The following is a 27,527-nucleotide window of genomic DNA, read 5'->3' on the forward strand; positions in this document are numbered from 1 at the left end:
TGGGACTAGTTTGGAACAATTTAAAACTTGGATCAAATGAGACAAAATTTATACTCAATAGCAACATTTAAAAATATCATTATTTTTATACGATCAAAAGCAAAAGTAACTCATTGTGATAATATTAAATTGGCTAAAGTGTCATCCCACACCATGAACCATTCCTCATTATTCATACCGCACCATGATCTTTAATAAGTGATATTTAGAGCTATATACCATAATTTTTTTTTCGTCTAGAACTTTTTACAGGTTACCTATAATAATATTGCTGACATGGAATTTGTTATTAGTTTTTTTTTTTTTTTGTATTTTTCTTCTTTCGCCTTCGTATTATAATTTTTTTTGTGTTTTTCTTTTTTGCAAAACGTATAGGCCTGCTCTGCGTTTTTCGCCTCTCGTTTCTTCGATACCAAACTCTGCAGAGCAGGACTGATCGGAGAAACGAGAAGCGAAAAATGCAGAGTAGGCCTATAAGTTTAGGAAAAAAGAAAAATACGAAAAAAAAAAAAATACGAAGCCGAAAGAAGAAAAATACCAAAAAAAAAAACTAATAAAAAATTCCATGTCAGCAATATTATTACCGGTAACTTGTAAAAAGTTCTAGACGAAAAAAAAATTATAGTTTATGGTTCTGAATATCACTTATTAAAAATTATAGTGCGGCATGACACTTTAGCTTATTAAATTTTCACAATTTTCCAACTTAGTTAAAAATATATACCATTTTTAATACATACTCAGTATTAGTAAAAAAAAAAATTGAATCATTACCCAAAAGGAGGTGGTTGGATGAGTAGAACACAATTCTCATACTTTTTTTTTTTTGAAAAGACATAATTCTCGTACTTAAATAATGGTCACAAGTTTAATTATTACCAACACGACAATTAAATGGAAGTGGAGTTTACGCTATATACATTCTTGGCTTAACTTGCTAAGTAAAATAAAATATTTTAGGAATAGAAAAATTCCCAAAATAACTCGCTCCGTAGACAGCATAAATAATATCCATTACACTCCAAGTGAGCTCAATACATTCACCTATTATACTAATATATATAATTCACAACACTGCAAGCATTAAAGCCACAAAGCACATGACCATGATAAAAGGAATTGTTTGGGGCAGCTCAGTTGGTCACATGAGTGAAGTTTTTAAACAATGACTCAGAATTGAGTCTCACCAACAATAATATCAGACTATGAGGAGTTCCTTGTACACGCAAAAGTCTAAGCCTCTCCCAGATGTTCAGCCGGACCCTTAAAATTAGAGATTCAACCTTTTGAAAACAATGATAGAAAGGAGTTTAACTTGTTATCTAAAAATCCAAAATATAAAATCCTCCAAGATCGTACAAAATATAATGACCCACAAGTCAACTAAAAGCCCACTGCAAATCCCATCGCCATGCTAATATAAAACCAGTCCACTCCAGACCCATCATCACCTTTATTTTCATGTTGGGGAATGCCACCATCCTCAACACTGCAATTTTCTGAAAGTGGAAAGCCGCAGAGGTTGTTGCCAATATAACATGAAGCATTAAAACCTTGAAGTTGAGTACCTGAAGGTATCTTCCCAAATAGGTTGTTATATGACAAGTCCAAAACACCTAAAGTGGACAAACTTGATGCACTCGATGGAATTTCACCTGAAAGTTGATTTCTAGAAAGATCAAGGGAATCTAATAAATTCATGTTTCCCATTTCTTTAGGAATATTCCCTGTCAACCTATTTCTTGATAAATTCAAGGATCTCAAAGCCACTAGATTAGTCAACTCAATTGGAATGCTCCCAACAAAATTATTACTTGAAAGATCCATGCTAGCAAATAGCAATAGAATGAGGGTATTATACTCGTACTCATGTCCTTTAGTTGTCACTAAAGCACTTTCACCAAAGGCCCCACCAAAAACTGAATAGTCAATCTCCCCATAATCACCTTGAGTCTCCTTATACATCATTGAAGTGAGATTTTGAAGACATTTAGGTAACACACCAAAGAGCTTATTATTTGCAAGGTCAAGAATGCGGAGGAATGTGAGATGACAAAATTCCTGAGGCAACTCACCATAGAACTTATTGGATCGAAGTCTTAAGATTGTCAAATTTGAAAGTCGAGCCCCCAACCATCTCGGTATCTTACCTGTAAGTCTATTTTCACCCAAATCTACTTTCAATAGGAGGGTACAATTCTGCAACGACAAATGTATATGGCCCGAGAGCAAGTTCTTATGCAGGTCCAAAGATCTCAATTGATTCAAAAGCCCAATGGAATCTGGAATGTTTCCATCCAGTTTGTTTTTGCTCAGATTTATGACTTCTAAGTGTGGCCAATGCATCCAACATTCGGGGATTTCCCCTGATAAATCATTTCCCCCCAAATGAAGTATTTTGAGCTCATTTGGCACATTTTGGAAGTGGCATAAGAAGTGAGAAACATCTCCTGAGAAGGTATTGCTAGACAGGTCCAATTCAGTTATTTGGGTAGAGATACGAGGTAATGGACCACCAAATTGATTAGAGTTTAGGTACACTAATATAGGTGAATCCATATGATCTCTAGCTGACTGAAAATGGACATTTGGAATTTTACCATGCAACTGGTTGTGTGAAAGATTAACTAACTGGATTTCAGAAGAAAAGTTCCAAAACCATGTGGGAACCTCACCCTTTATTCCGGCATTAGATATGTCCAATTCGGAAAGACTTTGTTGACTTTGTAGCCAAGCAGGAAATTGAGAACCCAAGTGCCGCCAGCCTCTTAACAAAAGTACACTAAGTTGGAAGGGAGGTTTCCAATTTGGACTGACATTCAAGATTAATCTATTGCCAGATGCTTCTAAATACCTTAACTTTGAGAGATTAACAAAGTGACTTTCTGTCACTATGCCTTCCAACATGTTATTGGAAATGGACAAATATTCAATCACTGGAAACAAATATCCTAAACTCTGGGGAAGAGGCCCATAGAATCTATTTCCTGAAAGACTAAGCACTTGCAGCTTGTGCAATTTTCCAATTTGGGTTGGTATCTCTCCAGTAAGCATATTTTCGTCAAGTTCTAGGCTAGACAAAGAAGTCAAGTTGGAAATGGAATTTGAAATGGTGCCTTGCAATTGGTTGTAACTAAGATGAAGTTCTTCTAGATTAGTGCAACCATAAATCCAATTTGGTATGTGGGAATTTAAGTGGTTATTGGAAGCATCCAACAATTTAAGGGAAGTTAGGTTCAAAGAAGAACTTGGCAGAAGGCTCTGAAATTGATTTTGGCTTATTTTCAAAGATATCAATCCACTAAGGCCAAACAATTGATTTGGTAATGAGTCATTCATTTGATTTTGAGAGATATCAAGAAATTTAAGAGATGTCAAGTTCCAAGGGTCACTAGACATATGAACTTGAAATTGATTAAAACTTAGTTCCAGAGATATCAAGTTACTAAGGCCAAACAACTGATTAGGTAATGAGCCATTCAACTCATTATCACTGATGGCGAGAGTCTTAAGGGATGTCAAGTTCCAAGGACCATCGGGAAACGGACTTAGAAAACCACAACTTGGTAAAAAAAGAGAAACAAGGTTATTGAGATTGAAAATCCATTTAGGAATAACAGAGTTGAATTCATTATAGGAAAGATCAAGGACTTGAAGTGAAGAGCTAATATTGTGGTAGAGTAAATTTGATGGTTTAGGCAGATAACAATCATCTAGATAAAGCTTATGTAGGAAAGGAAGTGTGTTAACCACCTCTTGCCAATTATGTGCCATGCTAAGATTAACATAGCTCAAGTCCAAATACTCTAGATTTGAAAGGCTTGATAACCAGTGAAGGGTATCAACATTTAAGAAACCACTATCATAGTATGAACTTTCCAAACGTAAAGTGTGTAAGCTTGAAAGGTTTCCAAGTTGATGAGGAATGACCCCCTGAAATCCTAAGTTGGATAGATCAAGATATTGCAAATTTACAAGAGATCCTAAGAAATTCGGGAAGGGAGATCCGCCAAAATATCCAAGGAGGCCACTAAGATCTAAGTAACGTAATTGCTTCAATTCAAGTAAACATGAACTAAGTTTACCTTTTGGAGGAGAAGCAAGTTTAAGACCAAAGTAGAGATTTCCCAACGAGAGTTCAATGACATGACCAGTTACATTATCGCACACAACTCCTTCCCATTTACTACACCAATCAGCTTTATCAACCCAATTCATTGGAGCTTTTGATTCCTTCTTGAAGCAAAGCAGCGCCCTTTTCTCCTCCTTGCAAACCACATCGTGGTTGATTCCACTACAAATGCACAACCCCATGAGTACAAAGGTGAAGAAGATGATCAAGAAGTGATCAATTTGGTGTAAGGATAATGTCCCCATTATGAGAAAAGTTTTATTAGTTTAAAAAGCTAAGGGGAAAATATATGCGGAGTATATATATGCTTGATTGGTTTTCGTAGATAGTAATGGATGGTATAGATATATATACACAATATGCTACCAAGACTTTAGGTAACGCCGGTCAGGTTGCAGTGTTTATATTTTATGCTACAAAAAAGGAAAATACTATATTTCTACATTCCGTGTTTCGTGTGGAAAAAGAAGGCAAAAGGGAAAATATGTCATAATCTCATAATATGCTACGACTTTAGGTAACGCCCGTCAGGTTGCAGTGTTTATAGGTTAATACGTTATGCTACAAAACATTGGTTGAAATGTATTGGTTACGTTACACTGTACTACGTTTTTTATTTGGATGTAATTGCAATTCAATTACACCATAATTCTTTGGTTATCCGAATTATAGTGTTTGGTTTGAGAGAATTACAATTCCACTGAATTCCCTCATTTTGTTGAATTGCAATTCATATACACTCCCCATATAAATTGCAATTCAATAGAAAAAGGAAAAAAGAAAATTGAAGAAAAAGACTTTTGTACCATTTATTATTATTAGTAGAGTTAATTCCACCAGAGGTCCCTTATCTTTGGTGGCAATTTCAAATTTAGTCCCAGATTATCGTTTTTTGAACATTTTTAGTCCTTTTTTATGATTTTTTTTCATTTTTAGTAAGGGCATTTTTGTCTCTTCATATTTTTCTTTTGTTATTTTTTTGGTTTTAACCAGTTTAATTGGTTTAGAACTTTAGGTAACCTCTTATTTTTAGTAACCATATTTTGCAACCAATTTTTAGTAAAGTCCTAAACCAATTAAACTTGTTGAAGCCGGAAAAATAACAAAATAAAAATATGAAGAGACAAAAACGTCCTTACTAAAAATAGAAAAAAATCATGAGAAGGACTAAAAGTGTCCAAAAAACGATAGTCTGGGATGTAAAATGGCAAAAACGATAGTCTGAGACTAAATTTAAAATTGTCACCAAAGATAAGGGATCTCGGGTGGAATTAACTCTTATTAGTATTATTACACAATGATATTTTAATCTTTATATCACTTCTTTTCTTCTCATTCTTAATAATTTTATTCCCTCAATCAAACAATGTAATTTGAATTTCTATATTATTTCCACCGTATTCTTTTTTCACCGAATTACCCAATTCTTTTTCTTCATAATTGATTCCTTCCAACTAAATGCGCAACTAAACACCCTGTTAATGTTCAAAGTCTTCAAATTCCAACAAGTAAAATACTATATATTTCTACACTCCATGTTTCGTGTGGAAAAAGAAGGCAAAACTATATATATTTCTACACTCCATGTTTCGTGTGGAAAAAGAAGGCAAAAGGGAAAATATGTCATAATCTCATAATTAGTTTGTAGGGTGAATTGGTGACTTGAGGTCTTTTGCGTGCATCAAACTCCAAGCGGCGGTCATCCATAGTTCGTTTTCCTAGAAGCTCAACAAGTCGAATCATTATACTATCAATTATGATCTAGAGGTGAAACTTTGTAAGAATGACCAGGGATCGAGTCTCACCAGTGGCAGTGTAGGAGCAACCTCTCAAAGTGAGGGGGGTTCCTTGTGCGCAGTGAACACAGGTCTAGCCTCTATGGTTCATGTTCAGTTGAGTTACCAAGATTTACATCCTCTCAAATGCTCTGTCGGGTCGGGGTGTGGGGGGTCCTTAGAGTTGGGGTTCAGCCTTTGGAAGAATTATGATCTACCTTATAAGATGGATCATTGACACTCATATTTTTCTTTTAATATATTAAATGTTAATTTTTAATAGAGAAAATAATTTTTTTATTCCTTTAGTTATTTTAATTTTTCAAATTTAGTCCTTATTAATTGATTTGAACATATTTAATCTCGTATTTATCACTATGTTGCACTTTTAGTCCCTCTTATTATATAATTATCAAATTTCATTAACAAACTCTTTTTATAAAGTTATTTTTGTTATTTAGAATCAATATCAATTATTAAAGTTTCACTCTCTCTATTAGAATATTATTTTTAATAGTGAATATTAATTCAAAATAATAAAAGTAACTCTATATATTAATATAGTTTGATAATTATAGAATATTAGAGACTAAAAGTACAACACTATGTATAATTGAAGGCTAAATTTATTTAAATTAACTTACAAGGACCAATCCAGAATATATATATATATATATATATATATATATATATATATATATATATATATATATATATATATATATATATATATAAACAGGATCTATTTTTCCACAAATTCTAAGAAAATATTTCTATTTTGAAATTTTAAATTACAACCATTTTTGGACGAATTAAATAATAATATAATGCTATATATTTTAATTTAATTTATAATAATGATTGCCAAAAATATTAGATTATTGTACCATGGAAAATAGTCTACTTTTAATGTACACTAAATTTATTCTTTTTTAACTTAAGTTTATTTTTTTAATATAGAATAAAATTTATATATAAAAAATATATCATTAAAAATTTTTAATTAAAATCTTTTAAATGACACCTATATTGACATTTTAATTTTAACGTATTAAATATTAAAACATAGTAATTTTTTTCCAGCACATCCTAGGAAAATATATACTTCACTTTTAAAAATTAAAATTACAATCATTTTTAAATAATAACATAAATTATAATATTATATATGTTAATTTAATTTAATGATTGCCCAAAGTATAGGATTATTATACCATGGAGCATGGTCCACTTTTCAGGTACACTAAATTAAATTGTATTTTTTCAACTTAAACCTAGTTTTTTTTTTTAATACAAATAAAATTGATATAATCTATACTATATATAAAAACAAAATCCTAGAATTTTAACTTCCCGCCCAATTTCTAAAAAATATCTCTTCCTTATAAAATATATTGATTTTTTTTCCCATTCGTACAATAATTCTGCGTTAAAATTCTATTCTAATATTATAAAATAGTGTAACACAATCTATACTATATATAAAAACAAAATCCTGGAATTTTAACTTCCCGCCCAATTCCTAAAAAATCTCTCTTCCTAATAAAATATATTGATTTCTACAATAATTCTGGGTTAAAATTTTATTGTAATATTATAAAATTGTGTAATACTATTCCTATTCTAATCTATATCTATTTTATATATCAGTGTTGCAAAAATCGTGTCGCTGGCCGCGGCGAGGAAGGCCGGAATCGGCCTCCTCAGCGGCCGCCTTGCGGGCTGAACCGGCCTTTAATTTTTAATTTTTATTTTTAAATTTGTAAAGTGTCAAAAGTTCGGCAAGGCATAACTTTTGACTCCGTTGTCCGTTTTGGACAAATGTTTTTTTGAAATCACGTATTTTTTCGAGATCTATCCACCGCAAACTGCCGTAGGCGGTTTGGCCCACCAATTTCTAAAAAAAATACTTTATTAAAGAGTTTCTAAAAAAAAACTATGAGAACCTTATGTTTTGTTAATGAATTTTTAAAATTTTTAATTAAACAATTGTCCCGTGCATTATTTAATAATCTTTCTTTATAATTGGTCAAATTATTTAATTATGGTAAATTTGGGAATAATTAATGATGGTAATAGAAATCCTACAAGAATATAGAATTGAACAATATTTAATTATTGTTATATTATTATTGTGACTCACGGAATACAAGAGTTAATGCCATTTTTGGTCCTAGACTTATTGGGGCATTGACACTTTTCATCCTCCATAATAAAAATTGCCACTTAGTAGCCACTGTTATTGATCGTTGGACAGTTTTGATCCTCCGTCAATGACACCGTTTGTTGACCGTGAATTAGAAGGGTTTTTCTGTCTTTTTATGATCTAATCATGGTATTTCTCCATCCATTGGTCACTGCTACATCCATTTCTTCAAACTGAGATTATCCGCTTCAGTCCTTTCTAACATTAAGAAACCATCTTCACCCAACTAACAATCACGAATTTTACATTTGACATCAATCTCAAGATAATGGAAACAAGTGCAGTTGGAATAGAAAGGGCGTTAGTCCATGCCTGTGGAAATTTTGTCGAGCATACAACATAACTAGCAAAGTCAGGAATATCACCCAACCCCTCCCCTAACCTTTCTGCATCAACTATAATAGGTATGCCCCTACTCTTTGCCTCCTGCACTACAATCAAAGTAGTCTCATGCAACCTTCCATCTAAGTAGACAATATTTACTCCAAGCGCTGAAGACAATTTTGATTTGGGTTTGTAGACCCTCAGATATCATGGGTGGATATCCTGGAGTGAAAATGCACGTGCGAGTTTTTTTTTTTTTTTTTTTTTTTTTTTTTTTTTGTTGTCAACAATGACATATGTGAATGCTGAGTTTCCTCTTTTGGACACCACCATAAAAGATGTATCAACACCATCCCTTTCAAGCTCATCAAGTATTCTTTCGCCATGCGAGTCATCAGCAACCTTAGATATGATCCTTGGATTTAGACCAAGACGAATTTTATCATCCAGGTTTTATCAAAGCATTGCCAGTGTTACCACCTCCTTGAACCTCAAAGCTGGTGCTCCGAATTTTGTCATCCGGGTTGGGGAATGAAGCTACAGCAGCCAAGAAGTCAACACCGGCCATTCCAACACCTCAGACAATGCAATTTTTGGGGAGCGGCGGATTCCACATTTTCAGCTTGAAACTTCAATGAATTTCAGGTAGAATAACAGAGTAGAGTTTTTGATGTTGTGCACCAAGTAGTTGTGGTCAGAGAGAGAGAGAGAGAGAGAGAGAGAGAGAGAGAGAGAGAGAGAGAGAGATGGGAAGGATATTTGTGGTCAATATGGAAGGGAGGACTTACAGGTGCAAATTCTACATCACGCCATCTACAACTACAACTGCTATTTACCATAGGAGGGTTCGCCGACCTGCTGCTTTCTCTGCTTCGCCGGAACCAAAAACCACTGGTGAAGGCCCCAACCTCGCCGGATCTGTTGCTGCACCGCCTGATCTGCCTTACTGGTCCGTCGCCGGAAGGAGTTACTGCCTCGTATGCTCGCCACCGTACCCACAACTCGCCGGAGAAGAACCTCGCTGCTACTCACTACCGACGGTTACTACTTAGCCGCCAAGTCTCGCCATCTCGCCTCACAGGAGTCACAGCAGCGCTGGTCTAAACAAGATTAGAAGAATAAGACATAAAAAGACAGAAAAGCTCTTCTAATGCACGGTCAACAAACGGCTTCATTGACGGAGGATCAAAATTGTCCAACGACCAATAACAGTGTCTACAAAGTGGCAATTTTTATTATGGAGGATGAAAAGTGTCAATGTCTCAATAAGTCTAGGACCAAAAATGGCATTAACTCCGGAATACAATACAAGAATTTTTAATTATGGTTATATTATTATTGTGCCTCACGACCATTATATACTAACAGTACTTGAAAAGAAACTAATAATAATAATAATCTAAGTGGTAATAATAATATCTAAAAGTAATTAAGTGTTAATAATAATAGTAAGAATAGTAACGTAAGAGTTGTAACATAGAATAAATTGTAATAATTAATAACTATAGTCTAGGATTAAATTTGGAATTGTCAGGAAAGATAAACGACCTCTGGTGAAATTAACTCTTAAATAATTATATATCGATTTAAATATTCTTAATATATTACAACAATTTCATTCCGTGCATCGCACGGGTGAAAATACTAGTTTTTGAAACAATAAAATGAATACAAAAAAAAAAAGTACATCATTAAAAAGTTCTAATTAAGATATTTTAAATGACTCTAAGGGCCCCACACCCCACCTGACAAAGTATGTGAGGGGAAGTAAATCATGGTAACTCAATAAACAGGGCTAAATGCCGGTGAACAAAAGGATCTTAAATCAATATATTTCATAGCATTAATGGCGGTTTAATTCAACCAACAAACTTGTTTCATATATTCCAATCATTATTGTATAGATCATAAATAAAAAAAAAAAATACTCCGTACATTATTTGTGTATGTGAAACACATTATTTGAGTACTAAAAGTACCTTATTTTTTATACTATCAAATAATGTACATTCAGTATACAAATAATGTATTTTTAGTATATTAAAAATGTACCTTATATTAAAAAATATATATTATTTGAATACTAAAAGTACATTATTTTATATAATATATATTCAATACACAAATAATATACTTTTAATATATTAAAAATGTACATCTTTTTCTATATATTCCACATAATCGTTTGCCCATGTATTCAATTCCAACGGTAGTCGCATGATGGCTGCGCAGTTGTTTGACGCAAATAGAAAACTTGTCCCACAAAAATAGCACTATCAAATTCTTTAAACACGGTCTGGCTAAAGATAACATGCAGCCGAACAATACAATGAACATTCACACCTAAACTAATGGCACTAAGTGTGTAAGTTGCTCCTTTATAAGGGAGGTTGTGTGATCGAGTTTCATGGTGATGTTGATTTTTTGTGCTTTTAAAAATTGAAAAAGTAGTAATGAACAGATATTGTATTGTAATAAAGTCAGTAGTATTAAAAAAAAAAAAACATTGGCTTCCAATCTAGTATACACTATATACAAATTAATGGGCTCGATCGTCCGATCTAGGTGATCCGAATGTGACATTCATTTCATGGGTTAACAAATGGTATTTCCCCTAAAAAATAAGAATCTTAAATGTATAATTTCTACGTATTTTTTACAATTTAATAATATAATGACGAATCAATGATTTTAGTACAAGTACATTATACTCAAAGATCAAACATATAGAATCTCACCCTCTCAGGTGGGAGTTGTATATGTTTCCTTTATCACTCAAAAAGAGATATATAGAATCTATGTTCTTTCCTCTTTTTTATTTTTAGGTGAACAAATTAGGTCATCTATCACTTTATATACCATGACAATTAACTAGCTATAATAAGAAAAGTAATTATATATACATGTAATATCACGGACAAAATAAATTTCACATCAAAATTAAATGCACCATATATATATACCAAACAAAAAGTTTTCCTTTAAGCATTTTCCTAATAGGAATTGAATTGAGAATATAATATCATTTAGACATTTTAGTCCATTCACTTCTTCTCCAATGGTTTAAAACCTAAAACGAAAATTTCCAAATAACATTAAAGCAGTACGCTAAGATCAGAGTAACGTAGTCCTCCCTAGCTAAAATTTCAGATAAATATTAAATAACCTAGCTAATTAAGCAGTTAGTGACAGACTGTGAGAGTGAGCAGAAGCTAATACTAGCTAGCTAGCTAGGTAGGTGATGATATCATATCATGGCCTGCTAGGTTTGTTGTTGTGGTGCAGCGGGTCGGGTCCTGTCGGCACTTCTCTTGCTGACTCATCCACCAAGCCACCTTCCTTCCTATTCCCTTCCTATTCTCAGTTAGGGTTTCCCAAAAAAAACAAACAAATCAAATTGCAAGTTATCATAAATGGAAATAACATTAAAAAGATCTTCGCCATAGCTAGCTAGCCTGAAGATCAGATGAAGAAATAAAATATTGGGTTTCCGATACATCGAAGAAAAACATGGACGTCTTTTCAGATTTTCATTATATATATGCAGGGAGGCAGGGTTTGGTTTTCAAGAACCATTTATCTAATAAAGTTCTAAACACGGAAAAAAGTGTGAACTTTTTGGCTTTCAATCAATCTTTTGTAAAAGAGCTGAGAAGTGAGAACCCATTATATATATTCTAGAAGGAATTGAAGGAAGAGTATATATATATACCTGCAGCTGAGACTCCATATTGTCAGCAGCCACCATCTCTTCTTCTGCTACTGCTTGTGAATGTTGAAATGCTGAAACAAATTTTAAGAATAAACCCAAACCACTCACATTAATAACAACCTAAATAACATTCTTCAACGAAAAGACACCAAAAAGCTGGCTAGTTTGAGATTAGAGATTTACACTTGCAGGGACGAGAGCTATGGACAAATGGCGGCGAAGCCCCCACGAGAAACATCAGAAGAATGGCAAAACCCGTCACCGTTCTCCGAACCGTCATCTCTTTTCCCTTCTCTGAGCTGCGGGCTCGGAAGATCTGAAAACGCAAAACCAAAAACAAGTTCCCTAACCTAGCTAGCTAGGCTTTTCTTGGTTTTCCCAAGTTTCGCCGGGAGAGAAGAGGCGGCGCTGAGAGAAAATGGGGTAGAGAGAGAGAGAGAGAGTGTATGTATATGTGTGACGAAAAGCTATTATTTTCTCAACATTTCTGAGGTGCGCTTTATACGAAAACCTGACCAAAAACCCCCTTATGTTCAGAGACCGTTTCGCTGCATTAGGTTTTTTCTTTGAAATCATGGGGAGGGCAAAAACGTCATTGCGCACATTTGATACATAGTACCCACCCGTACATTCTATGTTGTTTGTCGGCATTCGGAGGAGCGAGAAAACTTCGTGTCAGTGGCGGCGACGTGGAGGATCAGGATCTGATAACGATTTCAATCATTTCGTTGGTCCCACCGTATCAAAAACAGTTATTTGGTTTGAAGTTACAATTTTGCCCCCGGTTCTCGTTACCTTGTTATTATCGTTATTAGAGAATCCTAGGCAGCAGTTTGGGGATCAAGAATCAAAATAGGTTAGGATACGTTTTTGGCTTTCTCAAATATTAAATTGGACAATGTTTATCCTACCACTACAAAATGAACGTAACACAACTTGAAAGAATTTCCAAAAATAAATAAATTATAGCCCATAAATTTCTAACTATACATTATCCAATATCTTACAAATATATTGGCCCTATTTGGTTAATGGTTATTAACTGATAGCTGATAACTATTAGTTGATTGGGTTAATTAGAGGGTATAACTAGTTGATAACATTAATTGATTGTAGAAAGAAAATTAATTGTTAGCGAATAATTTTTTGATATAATTTCTTTTCTCAAAAAGTTACATTAAGTAGCTTTTTGAATTTTAGTATTTTGGAATACAAAATGCTAATTAACAAAACACTTATATTGATTTTTAAATCAAGTCAAACAAGTAGTAGTGGTCAAATAAGTCAACATTATTTGCCTATATGCTAACTATTTTACCAACCGATGCCATTATATACCGGATCGTTATGCTATGCATCCGTATGCACCATGCATGGTGCATACGGATGCCAAAACGACGTCGTTTTATTAAAAAACGCGCGTCTCTCCTTTAAAAAAATTCAGGTTCGATTCCAGCAACAACATTATATTGTTCATTCATTCTGGAATTATAGTTCATTGATTATGGAATTATAGTTCATCGATTATGGAATTGTAGTTCATCGATTCTGAAATTTTAGTTTATAGATTATGGAATTTTAGTTCATTCATTCTGGAATTTTTAGTTCATAGATTAGATTATGGAATTATAGTTCATCGATTATGGAATTATAGTTCATCGATTATGGAATTATAGTTCACCGATTGTGGAATTTTAGTTCATATGTTGTTGCTGGGAATCGAACCTGATTTTTTTTTTTTAAGGGGAGATGCGCGTTTTATTAAAACGACGTCGTTTTTGCATCCGTATGCACCATGCATGGTGCATACGGATGCACAGCATAATTTGCCTTATATACCCATGCATGTATTATTAAAAAGGTCCCAAATGCTCAGTCGGGCCGGGGTGTGGGGGCCCTTAGGGTTGGGGTTCAACCTTTTGGAATAATGTATTATTAAAAAGGTAATGGCCCTGTGTGGTAATACTGTTAGCTTATTTGTCCGTTTTGGCTTCTTTAACCACTATTAACTGTTTGACTTTGTTAAACAATCAATATAAGAGTTTGATTAATTAGTTTTTTGTAATAGCTTATTGCTCCAAAATACTAAAATTAAAAAAGTGGATCAAAGCAGCTTTTCGAGAAAGTAATTTAAATATAATCAGCTAACAGCTAATTTACCAAATATTTTTCTACAATCAACTAATGCTATCAACTAGTCAAACTCACTAACACAATCAACTAAAACTATTTACCAAACACCTCAAAATCTTTTAAAACTTTAAACTAATACTTTAGATTACTTGAACTTAAACATTGATATATCCTACACATAATATACTTTAATTGTTGGTTCATGATATAATAGCTTGTTTAGCTTAACCAATCTTAATTCAAACATGAACTTTAGTTGTTTTTTTTTTATGCACTATTTTCAACCTTAGCTTCCATAAATGAAATTAATTTAATCGAGTTGTGGTAAGTTCCATTGAAAACCATTCTTCCAATGGTATTGATGAATAATAAATATTTTTAAAAAGAAAAACTAGGATTCTTAAATAAATTCAACAAAATTTGGGTAAATCTAAAAATAAACTCTCAAGTATTGTGGAAACTAATTTAGGTTAAATAGTGATATATAACCTAAATTATCCATTCTCAAAATAGTGTAATAATGTTCTCTTTAGACTTCAGTTACACTAAACCACGCTCAAATTAGATCTAGTGTCAAATTATTCTGTGGACCCGAGCCGGATCTAAAGATACACAATTTACATACTAAATCTTCATAGTTTTACTTTTTAAAAATTCACAATTTGTGATGGCATTGTATTGTATTCACAAATTCTCAAAACTTAGAAACACAATTTATATTCTAAATGTTCACAATTCCAATACTAAAAATACGGTCAAAGTATCTATGAAGCCCTTGTACTATAGTTTTTTGTTCAATTTAGTGTTTGTACCTTTATTTTGTTCAATTTAGTCCCTCTACTTTAAAAAGTAGTGAAACTAAGGACAATAGTTAACGGTATTAATATTACCTTTAACGTGGCTCTGACATCATTGCTGCCACATCATGATATATATACTCCAACTCATATATTACTTTATAAATATGTAAAATTAATTATTTTTACCACTAATATATTACATTAATATGTCCAAAATAAATAATTACAAGCATGCTAACATGATTGTAATTATTTATTTTGGACATACTAATTTAATATATTGGTGGTAAAAATAGTTACTTTTAAATATTTATATTCCCCTCAAAAAAAAATATTTATAAAGTAATATATGATTAGGAATATAAATACTATGATGTGACAATGATGATATCAGCACCACGTAACCTAAATTAACGGTAATATTAACACCGTTAACTATTGTCCTTAATTGCATCATTTTTTAGAGTACAATAACTAAATTAAACAAAATACTATAATACATGGACATCGTATTTACTTTGACCTATAAATACACAATTTAGAATCAGTGCACACAAGTAACAACTGCCACATAATGGTGCCATCACCAAGGACATATATAGATGCTCAAATCAATGAAAAAATTAATATACTGCCACCCAGTAAAAACATCAACAATCTAAAAATTCTTGAAACATTATTTAACAAAACCCTGGAATAGAATGTGACTTACATGGTTTACTTTCGGTTCATATCTTTAAAGTAAGGAAGTGCTTTCACCGTTGGTTCTATGGTGTAGTGGTTAGCACTCTGGACTTTGAATCCAGCGACCTGGGTTCGACTCCCGGTAGGACCTAAGATTCAGTTTATTTTAACTTTTGCACAACCGTTCACTACTAAACCAGCCAATTTGATCAGAACGCCTTCTTAAAGTATATAAAACAAGCAAGTCATAGTGAACAGCCAATAAGCTAGCTAGTTTCACAACATAATCAACTAGTTATTTTTCTTGACTATTTATCAACCAATATTGCTGATCAAATTTAACCTTATTTTACAGGACAAAAATTATCAAGGCTACAATCCTCAATGAAAAATGGTAAATGTAATCCATGGAATATAACTCCCACCAAGTATTTAAATTTTATTGGAGGAAGAACTTTAATTTGCAGGAGAAAAAACTCCCCCTTAGTACAAAATAAAACCCACCCCACGTTTTTTTAAAAAATTTTTTTAAAAAAGTCACTAATATTGCTGCTCTAAGCAATTAAACCTTGACACATCACATAAGGAGTAGACATGACAATTTGTGTATACGGGTTCGCTTATGGATCAACACAATAATTAACGACACGAATATGATAAGGCTAAACACGAACACGGCACGTCAACGTTAACGGATTGAAATTCTTAACACGAACATGAACACATTTGTAATTTGTATACGGGTTGACACGATAGACATGTTTCGTTAACAGGTTTCGCGTTGTGTCGACACTATATGAAATGAAACCCGTTTAAACATGCTAAACCTATTAATATATTTTTTAAAAAACTAAAATTTGAAGTAAAGTTATATTTAAAAATATTATTTAGTGTTTATATATATATATATATATATATATATATATATATATATATATATATATATATATATATATGTATATATATTCATAATTCTAGAATTTATATTATTATATTAAAATATAGTGGATAATTTGAGTAATAATTATTGTATGATCAATATTATTAAATTAAGAATTTTAGATATGATAAATTACTAAATATAATTAAGGTAACATTTAATTAAAATCTAAATGAAACCAAACTTATTTCTAATACTAGCGGCTGTATGCCCGATGCGCGTTAGGCAGGGCCCAATATAGATGGTACAACTTTAATATAACAATGACATATGAATGTGAATACAAAACGACTTAAATTTCAGAAGAAGGGGTTTGAGTGTATCTGGAAGGACAAGATAAGCATGACAATCATATCGAAAGGCATGTAATCGTGTCAGTAGGAAAGGCCTAGTGCCTGAAGAAGCATCGAAAGAAGAGAAAACATCTCTCAAAACTCTTAACTGTCATAACACATTGAATCATTGGATGTGTGAATGAGTATGATTCACTGGACCATTTCAAGATTTTGTACTTAGTGCTTCGTTATCACCAAAAAATGGTTAGTTGACAATTGCAAAACATTAATTAGGTCAGTAGAATCTCTAATAAGTGCAAGCAGTAGAATTTGACATTATATTCACGAGGCATATCGGTAAGAGCGGAACGATTGATCACAAGTGATTTAGTCCCGTCGGGTTAATGGCTGTGAAAGACCGGTTGGGTGATTTCTTGACGGATCGACTATACGAATCAGTCTTTTATGCGTATTACCCATCACGATAATATGTTCATCGCTGCGAACCGGGATAGATTTAGCAGTCGACCGGCAAAATCGTGCAGGTAAGGCCATGATAACTCAACTGGACAAAACCTCAAGATCGGTCGGGAGTTTTTTTTTTTTTTTTTTTTTTTTTTTTTTTGACGACCTGCAAGAGGTCTCATCGTTGAGAAGCGAGATCGATATGATCATCGCTGCGAAACGGGATAGATGTAACACTCGACCGGGCAAAATCGTGCCGGTAGGGCAGGATAACACAAAACCGGACAAATCCTTCAACAGATCGCCAATGAGGTTTTTTTTTTTTTTTTTTTTTTTTTTTTGACGACGACCTGTAAGAGGCTTCATCATTGAGAATCGGGACATATATGATTATCGCTTCGAAGCAGGATAGATGTAACACTCGACTGGCAAGGTCGTGTAGGTACGACCGAGATAACTCAACCGGACAAAACCTCAAATAGCCCGGGGCCGAGAGTGTTTTTTTTTTTTTTTTTTTTTTTTTTTTTTTTTTGACGGCCTGCAAGAGGTCTCATCGCTAAGAAGCGGGATAGATATGTTTATCAATGCGAAGCAGGGTAGATGGAACACTCGACCGGACAAGATCGTTCAAGTAGGACCGGGATAGCTCAACCAGACAAAACCTCATATAAAAATAAAGCCCAAATTCATTGAATAAAAATAAATAAAGAAAATAATCAAATTCATCATTTTTCTTAATTAACTTATTTCCTTTGTCAATGTTTCAATTATGGAAGATATTAAGTATCAAATTTAACTTTAGAATTTTCTAAACTTGATGTATATGTTTAGTTTTATTAGTTCATTAATTAATTAGTGATTTATTGTGTTTTTATTATTTATTTACACTTTTAAGATGTAAATTTGCTAGGTTAATGGAATGTGTTTCTTCGCCGAGGATGGCAGTATCTCTTAATGGAATGTTGTCGGATTGGTTCAAGCCTAGTCGTGGTACTCGGCAAGGTGATCCAATCTCCCCCTCCTATTTGTTCTATATATGCATTGTGCGCTGGAGTCATTTAATTGAAAATCTGAGGATCTCTGGTAAATGGAAGGGTATTAAATTGTCCAGGGATAACCCGCTTGCCTCACGCACCTATTTTTTGTTGAGGATATGATTTTGTTTGGGCAAGCATCTGTTCAGGCAACTACCATCAAGCACTGCTTAGATTTATGTTGTGCATAATTTGATCTATATATCCAAAATTAATGAACTATATATCCAGAATGAATGAAATATATATTCAAAATGAATGAACTATATATCCAAAATGAATGAACTATATAGTTCAAATTATGCACAATATAACGCCGTTAACGACAATCAAAACTGATTTTTTTTTTTAAGTCGAACATCAAAACAACGTTATTTTTGTAATCGTGTGCACCATACAAGGTGCATACGGTTGCACAGCATAACGCTCCCCAGATCAGCTGCTAGTTTCCATTCCTCCAGATAATTCACCGCTCTATCCACTACTATCAGATTTGCAGATTGAGATTAATTATTGTGCCATAGCGTTTCGTTCCTTGCCATCCAAAATCTCCAAACTTACCATCACAAAAAATTAAACAACGAAAAAAACTTGTATGAGACCATCTTTAATTAATAAAGTAAAAAATCTCATTCATTAATTAATTTTGTTTTTTTTGAATACTATTTATTCTATTACAAAGTATTATATGTTCTATACTTTCTCTATCTATTGCAGTCCAAAGAGTCAAATACTCCACCACAGGAGTTCGATCATGTGACCTTCTCTCAAGGAGAGCCACAAAAGTGTCATCCCACCCATTAATTAATTATTTGACCCTAATCAAAGATTCAATTCGTCTCACATATTATACCCATAAGACGGTCTGACGGTCTCACACAAGTGTTACCCTTAAACAACAAGTTTCTATCATTTATATTCATACTCTTTAAAATATTCTCAACCCAATCAACCTTCAAATGTGACACTATCATCCCTCACCATCTGACCATTTAATCGGTTCAAACTTCCAACACTGTCGAGTCACTTCACATTCAATCAGCAGAGGAAAGATTGATTCACAATCCACTCTCTTAATTCTCAATAAGTTTGCTCTAGGCAAACTCTGGGTGCAAGCTTGTCAAAAAAAAAAAAAAAAAAAAAAAAAAAAAAAAAAAAAAAAAAACTCCACGAGGGACTTTCAACTTCCATACGAATATTCAAAATTTTTCAATTTTTATTTTTCATAAAAAATAGAAAATTTATTCAAATACAATCATTTTACAATTTATAAGATATGAAAATATTTAACATTTAATTACTCCACGTACTTTAAAATAAATAAATAATGCAAATGCAAGTTGCGATTGATTGAAATAGTGATGGTAAACCAATAGCCCCACAGGGTGAATAGTAAATAAAAGGGCATGGTAATTGATAGATAGTTGATCTATAGATATTGTATACAATTGCTTTAAAAAAAATAGATATTGTATACAATTAATTCGGGCCGATTTTTAAGGTGTGCAAATTGCCAAGAGCAGAGGCCCTCAATATTTAGAGGGTCCAATATTTATCTTTGACCAAACTATTTAAAAATTAAAAAAATTACGATTAATCTTGAAACACACTAATTTTTTTTTCAAATCACTTCTCTCTCCTAATAATTAAGACCTAATTAATTGAGCATGCCGCATGGAAAAAATGTTCTATTTCTCCAAGGGCACATATTATATCTCAAGCCCTAAATCTTCATAGATAACTTGAAATATGTATCATTCACTAGTTCACCACCAATACCGTCTGAGAAATTGATTATTCCCCCTAACAAATCGTTCTACTTGCATTTCAAACGATAGCGGTAACCTAGCCACTAGCCAGGTAATTTGAAGAATGTTTGGAATTTGGAGATAGTAGCTAGGTTAGTAGGATTCTTATGATTTAATTTGATTTTAAAGATTGCGATTATATTTTTGATATGACCTCATTTATTTACAAAAACGAGACCACAAATGCAAGTAATGGTATAAAATATCTATTTGTTATTCTATTCCATTTTCTATACTTAAATTTGAAACTAGTTAATTGTGGATGGAAAATTCTTTATATTTATTTTCGATTTTTATCTTTTTCAAAATAAAATGGAAGATTTTCTTATCACGTAGTAGTACTAAAAAGTAAAAAGCCACTAGTTAATGCAGCACAGAGATGTTGGAAAAATGGCATAAAATGACATGTTAAGTGGCTATTTTGTGGTACAATTATCAGTGGGGTTCACTTCCGATTTGGATCGGGTAAAAGTGGATTCGGATTCTTCGTAGTGAGACGAAGAGATTGATATATTGTACGCTCAAAACGGATAATGGGTGAATGAGATATTGATTCTCAAAGTAGACCCATTGAGTTGGAAAATGTAAGGTAAAAGTGAGCTTTGTCCCACATTGATTTGGAAAGAGGATTTCACCCCCCTTTTATACAAGAGCTTTTTTAGAGCTTGTAGAATTGTATAGCATAGAGGTTCTCTCGCGAGGGGGGGGGGGGGTGCAAATCAAATTTCAACGAGAGCATTAGGCCGAACAGACAAGTTGCTCTCTCGTGCGCCTGGTCGAACAGAGAACAAGCAGCACGAGAGGTGCTCTCGTGCGCTGCGGCTGAACAGCACTTCGGTCTACCAGAGGAATTAATCTCTGTATTAATTCATTTTGAATTAAACCTGCACTAATGACCAGCTGTTTCAGATGTTACCAACGTGTCATTTTGAATTAAACCTGCACTAATGACCAGCTGTTTCAGATGTTACCAACGTGCCATGAATGCCTACTAAATGCTATTTAGTACTCCAATTCCTATATAAGAAGAGGTAGTAGGAGCAAGTGATTTACAACAAGTGTGGGAAGAACACGAGAGTACACAACACACAAAGATAAGCAATTTTCCTTCTCAAAACCTTTGCTCCTACTTCTTCTTTCTTGCTACTGTGTTTTGCCCGTGCTCTAGTTCGCCGGATTCGCTCGTTTGGGTGCTCAAACGTCGAACCGTTGTACGTTTTATCCTGGGAAACCTAGGCCACAACGCTCCTAGCACTTTTGGGAGGTGGCAAATAAGGTTTTAAGGAAAGAAAGGCACCTTGCCTAACTCGTACATTCCTTTCTTCCTTCTCCTTCTTTCTTGTTTTGGATTATGCTCTAAGCAAAAATCCGTTCTTTCTTGTTGTTTTGGAATTATAATCTAAGGATTATATTTTCTTTTTGGTTGATATATATTGGTATATCTTTTTTGTAGATATACATATATATATAACCGTTGGGTCCGTTTTATATATATTCGTGTGTGTATATATATATATATATATATATATATATATATATATATATATATATATATATATATATATATATATATATTTCGGATATATATCCTATAATATTTTATATATATTTCGTGTGTATATATATAAATATTATTTTACGGATATTAAATCGATTGTGGTTCATTATCTCCAACAATCTTAAAACCTTATTATATTTGATAATGAACAAGTCGATGGATTCCAAAAGTGTTGGATCCGTGAATGTTGCCGGAGGTGCACATTCAAATGGTCAGAACGGCAACAATGTTGCACATTCTGTGATGCCGGTTGACGGTGGCAACGTTGGGAATAATATTTCCATGGGAGTTGCAAAAGCACACGATGGTGCTCCGGAGAACGGTGGTTCACGATCCGGTAGACCTGTGGCTAATGGCACACAATTGGTACCTATTGTGCTGCCTAACGGATCGGCTAAAAGCCACGAAGGATCCTATGATGGTGTAATAACTACATGGTCTGAGGACTATTGTAGTGTGACCAATGACTTCAACCGTAATCAAAGGAAACTTAAGCGGAAGCTTATCTTTCAAGAAGATTACGAGAAGAAAGAAAAATGCCACTATGAAGCGAACCGTCATCCTGGTGAGAAGGTTGAGTACAACTTCGCTATGTTTAAGACATGTGGATGGTTGGACGAGTGAGGTCACAACCGAGGTACCCCTGATGTGCACTATGGACCACCCTTTGTGGAGTGGACGGTTGGAAAATGGAACAAGGCACACGGGTTGAAGGATTACTACGAAATAGGAATAATGGAAATTAATTTCCAATGTAATTTTTCTATTTATTTATTTGTTAAATAAATGTTGTAGTATCCTTGTGATACATTTTATTGTTGAATAAAATGAATTGTTCCATTTGTGTGTTTTGAACTTTGTATATTTTAAAATATTCTTGTGTGATATTTTTAATATATATAAGATTCAATAAGGGTGCGTAGTGCATCACGGAGCATTATGTGGAAAATGCTAAAATGGCTTAACGGCCGGAACAAAATGTAACAAGCGTGTTACATGTTGAGATCCCGTAACGAACTTTGGTTCAGGTTCATGTAGAACGATACGGATTTCAAGGATCAATTTGTCAAAAAATTGGAATAACTATATAATCGTGAGCATCACAGCTCAAGTGTTAAATATTTTTAATAATATTCTAAGAACGATTATATGAGTTTGATTCAACTAGTTGGAAAATTTGGTTGATTTGTTCTCGTTAATTGTGTTATAATTAACTTGATCAAAAATTCCAAATTATACTAGTATATTTAATTTGAGACAAATTATGTTTTGGTGAATAGTGCTTTTGTAGCACTAATGGAAAGTGCAATTTAATTTGGCACTTGGAAGTGCAAATTAAAACACTGTAACATTAGACACTTTCGGCCACTTGGTGGCTGCACCTTTAGGTGTTGAAAACTTAAGCATTTGGTGCTTTAGTAATAGCAATAAAGGTGCTAGATTATGATTGGTCCTAATGCTAATCTACTTAGCTTAAACCTTTCGTATAGTATGTGGCTAATTAAATTTAGCGTTGTAAAAGTGTTATGTGATTAGCACGAAAGGAAGTTTGGTTAATTGTGTAATTAACTAATAATCCTAGTGCCAGGTAGCACTGTAATTATAAATTAAGCAACGAAAGGTTGTTGTGAGTTTATAATTTAAAGCAATAAAGATTGCTTTGGAATCGATGCGTTAGTTTAGAAGCAATGATTCATGCTTTGTGTAGCATGTTTCGTGCTTCATTACTAAGCACTGATTCATGCTTCAATTTCGGAAGCACTGATTCGGGTTTGTGGCCTTTCGGTCAAAACCGAATGGATTCGTGAGGGCTAATCTGTTAGCACCTACGAGATGTGTTAACGTGTAACACATGTTTATTCTTTATGAGAATAAAAGGGATAACCAAATTAATTGTGAATTAACGCGGTTACGAACAATCGATGTGGTGAAAAAAGAAACACATATTGGTGATTTCAGCGCAAGCGTTAGTGTCGTACTCGAGCGTACGGTACGGTATTCACCTCAATCGAACGTTGTTGCCGAACATAAAATATCAAGACGTTGATAAGTTCGGGTCTACCTCAAAGTTTGAGGGGTGAGACAATACTTTGGACAAGTAAATACCTTTTAAATAAGGTTGCCCACATGAAATTCTTACGAATTGTAGGTACGTAGGAAGTTTCCTACTAATGCCCGAAATGTGGGGGTGTCTTGCCAAAGGTGTGTATTGGTTCTTAGTACACGAGTCCAAGAGTTTGGATGTACATAAGAACACGAAAGATTGATTCAAGAAATTCATCGTTCTTGGAAGATGTATTTTTGTGAAGGATCAATAAAGGACCTAGCACGTTGAAAGGAACTTTCGGCGTAGCTATGGTTGAAGGGTGTGAAAGAGAACCCGAGCTCAAAGCTAGACGTAGCAAGAGAGCTAGGATTGAAAAATCCTTTGGTCCATATTTTCTGACGTACATGTTAGAGTGTGATGCGCACAATCTAACTTGTTTACTAGAAAAGAAATTGGATTTTCTAACATGGTTGTTAGAAAATGAGCCTCGAACATATGTAGAAGTGGTGACTTCTACAGGTGGACCAACCCGAGAGAGGCTATCGAGAGTGAAGTAGATTCTATCTTAAAGAATCACACATGGAACTGGTTGTTCTTCCTTCGGGTTGTAAAACCTTTGGATCCTAAGTGGATCACTAGTCGGAAGATAAAACCGGTTGGTTATATTGAAGTAAAATGGCCAGGCTTGTAATTGTAGATTACATGCAACGCGAATGCCACGGTTACTTCGATATATATTCTCTTGTGATGAGAATGGAATCCATTAGAATAATACTTGCCAAAGTCGTTTAGCGAGACTTGGAAGTTCATCAAAATGAATGTGTCGCTTTCTTAGTAGACATGGAACGACCTGAGAGTCTGTGGTTCCACGATGTGAAAAGAAAGTGTGTAATTGGTAAGGTCATGGTATGATTCGGAACAATTGCCTTAGTGTTTGGCATGTGAGGTTTTGATCATGCAATGATAACCAATGAGTTTAGTATAAATAAAAGTGACTAGTGGGTCTACGTATTGCATACGATAGACGGTGATATCACTGTTTGTTTATACACGATAAACTCAACGTGGGTAGTAACGATCAAATGATCAATTCTACCAGGAACATGTTAAATTCGAGATTTGACATGAGAGGTGTGAGTTTGGCAGATTTAATCTTCGAGATTAAAATCGTGAGAAGACCGTATGGTCTCGTGTTAGGCCAATCTCAGCGAGTTGATTGAATCCATTCAAGGATGATAATCAAGTGGCTTGGACACCGTTAGATACTAACGTACAACTAGCCAATAATCATGGAGATTATAATTCTCGTGGAGAATACATTCAGGTTATTGATAGTTTAATTGTATCAAATGGGTTATACTAAGCCAGATATTGCCTTTGCGGTTAACGAACTTGTTAGACATCTGAGTAACCCTAGTGATGCGCACTAGAAGGCAATAGTGAGAGTTATGAGATACTTGAGGTATGCTCGTGACTTTGGACTGCACTACGTGTAGATATTTAGCTGTACTTGGAAAGTATAGCACGTTAACGGGATATCAAAGGATGATAAATCCATCAAAGGCTACGTCTTTACGTAGGCAAGTGCAGTCGATTGGACGGAAATTCTCGAAATGAATTTGTGATAGCTAAGATCCGACGGGATCAAAGCTGAGAGCCTTACACTCGTGTCGCGAGCGAGTAGGCCGAATGGCTAAGCCATTATTTCGAGAATGTTCCTAGTGGTGAACTCGTACCTCCAATTTGTGTGCATTGTGATAGTCAAGCCAAAATTGGTTAAGTACAGAGTTAAATGTGGAATGGTAAGTCTAGACTTATAAGTCGTAGATATAATACCATTAAACAATTTCTCACAACGGGGGTTATCTCTATTGACTACGTGATGTCAAAAGATAACGTAGTGGCCGCTAACTCGCTAACCCGAGGGTAAGCAAATGGTTGTGGAAAAATTGGAACGAGGAATGGGTTTAAAGCCCTTGGACTAACAGTTCTATAGTGGATACCCAACCTAGCTAGCACCTAGGTTCAATAGGACAACTAAATTATGGAACGAAGCGTGTCACTGTGGGGGTCTCGGACTTCCTACCACTCCTCGTTAGAAAAGTGACTCCCGCACAAGGCTAGCACGTTGGTGCTTTAATGATTCGAATGTCGGTTGACATGTGTGAGTATGCGGGATACTCGGAAAAGAATCACCTATGTGAGAGAGAAGTGAGGGTCGCTTCAAAGGAGAATTGATGGGCACAATTCTTCACAAACTCTTGCAGAACCAGGACGGTGACCCACGACCAAAATGGGCACACTCATGAGAACAGAGCATGCTTGGGAGGTTCCTGTGTGAGATATGTCATCGTCTACACAAACGGCAGTCGGTTCAAAGACATCGCGTTCTACCGTACAGCCAGTAGAGTAAACATATCTTTACAAGGGAAGGTTCAAAGGGTATAGTGATCCCTACCTATCCTATGCAGGGATCAACCGTTGAACACAGTTTGTTTCCGATTTCAAAATACCCTAAAAATCAATTTTTCATTCATGTGGGGGATTGTTGGAAAAATAGCATTAAAATGACATAAAATGACATGTTAAGTGGCTATTTTGTGGTACAATTATCAGTGGGGTTCACTTCCGATTTGGATCGGGTCAAAGTGGATTCGGATTCTTCGTAGTGAGACAAAGAGATTGATATATTGTACGCTCAAAACGGATAATGGGTGAATGAGATATTGATTCTCAAAGTAGACCCATTGAGTTGGAAAATGTAAGGTAAAAGTGAGCTTTGTCCCACATTGATTTGGAAAGAGGATTTCACCCCCCATTTATACAAGAGCTTTTTTAGAGCTTGTAGAATTGTATAGCATAGAGGCTCTCTCGCGCGGGGGGGGGGGGGTTGCAAATCAAATCTAGAGATGACTTCGGAGAGGCTCGTGTGCGCCGGTCAAGACCAAGCAACATGAGAGTTGCTCTCGTGCGCTGCGGCTGAACAGCACTTCGGTCTACCAGAGCTGTTTCTGGACAGTGGAGATTTAATTCATTCATTTTGAATTTTGAATTAAACCTGCACTAATGACCAGCTGTTTCAGATGTTACCAACGTGCCATGAATGCCTACTAAATGCTATTTAGTACTCCAATTCCTATATAAGAAGAGGTAGTAGGAGCAAGTGATTTACAACAAGTGTGGGAAGAACACGAGAGTACACAACACACAAAGATAAGCAATTTTCCTTCTCAAAACCTTTGCTCCTACTTCTTCTTTCTTGCTACTGTGTTTTGCCCGTGCTCTAGTTCGCCGGGTTCGCTCGTTTGGGTGCTCAAACGTCGAACCGTTGTACGTTTTATCCTGGGAAACCTAGGCCACAACGTTCCTAGCACTTTTGGGAGGTGGCAAATAAGGTTTTAAGGAAAGAAAGGCACCTTGCCTAACTCGTACATTCCTTTCTTCCTTCTCCTTCTTTCTTGTTTTGGATTATGCTCTAAGCAAAAATCCGTTCTTTCTTGTTGTTTTGGAATTATAATCTAAGGATTATATTTTCTTTTTGGTTGATATATATTGGTATATCTTTTTCGTAGATATATATATATATATATATATATATATATATATATATATATATATATATATATATATATAT

General features: G+C 34.3%; 2 protein-coding genes and 1 non-coding gene across 4 annotated transcripts in view; 1 reads left to right on the forward strand and 2 right to left on the reverse strand.

Moving 5' to 3' along the window:
- LOC109148875 (LRR receptor-like serine/threonine-protein kinase GSO1) overlaps positions 1 to 4,428 on the reverse strand; it is a 32,604-nt gene extending 28,176 nt beyond the window's left edge. The window contains exon 1 of the mRNA XM_019296637.1: positions 1,656 to 4,428. Within this exon, the coding sequence (XP_019152182.1) occupies positions 1,656 to 4,377 (2,722 nt within the window). The 5' untranslated portion in view covers positions 4,378 to 4,428. The remainder of the gene's footprint in view (positions 1 to 1,655) is intronic.
- Positions 4,429 to 11,551: 7,123 nt separating this feature from the next.
- Positions 11,552 to 12,542, reverse strand: LOC109148731 (protein CLAVATA 3-like). Of its 2 annotated transcripts, none has more exons than XM_019296455.1 (3): positions 12,334 to 12,542; positions 12,150 to 12,224; positions 11,552 to 11,791 (listed from the first exon to the last, which is right to left on the reverse strand). In XM_019296455.1, exons 1-3 carry the CDS (start codon positions 12,427 to 12,429, stop codon positions 11,690 to 11,692), a joined length of 273 nt encoding a protein of 90 aa, XP_019152000.1. In that variant the 5' UTR covers positions 12,430 to 12,542; the 3' UTR covers positions 11,552 to 11,689. The 2 variants fall into 2 exon arrangements, with proteins under 2 accessions (XP_019152000.1, XP_019152001.1); XM_019296456.1 differs by having other exon boundaries at positions 12,150 to 12,220; positions 12,333 to 12,542.
- A 3,303-nt stretch (positions 12,543 to 15,845) lies between these two features.
- TRNAQ-UUG lies at positions 15,846 to 15,917 on the forward strand. The gene has a single exon. It is a non-coding gene; the product is annotated as a tRNA-Gln (tRNA).
- Positions 15,918 to 27,527: the final 11,610 nt, after the last annotated feature.

Source organism: Ipomoea nil, unplaced genomic scaffold (assembly GCF_001879475.1).
Source record: "Ipomoea nil cultivar Tokyo-kokei standard unplaced genomic scaffold, Asagao_1.1 scaffold2144, whole genome shotgun sequence".
Taxonomy (NCBI): domain Eukaryota; kingdom Viridiplantae; phylum Streptophyta; class Magnoliopsida; order Solanales; family Convolvulaceae; genus Ipomoea; species Ipomoea nil.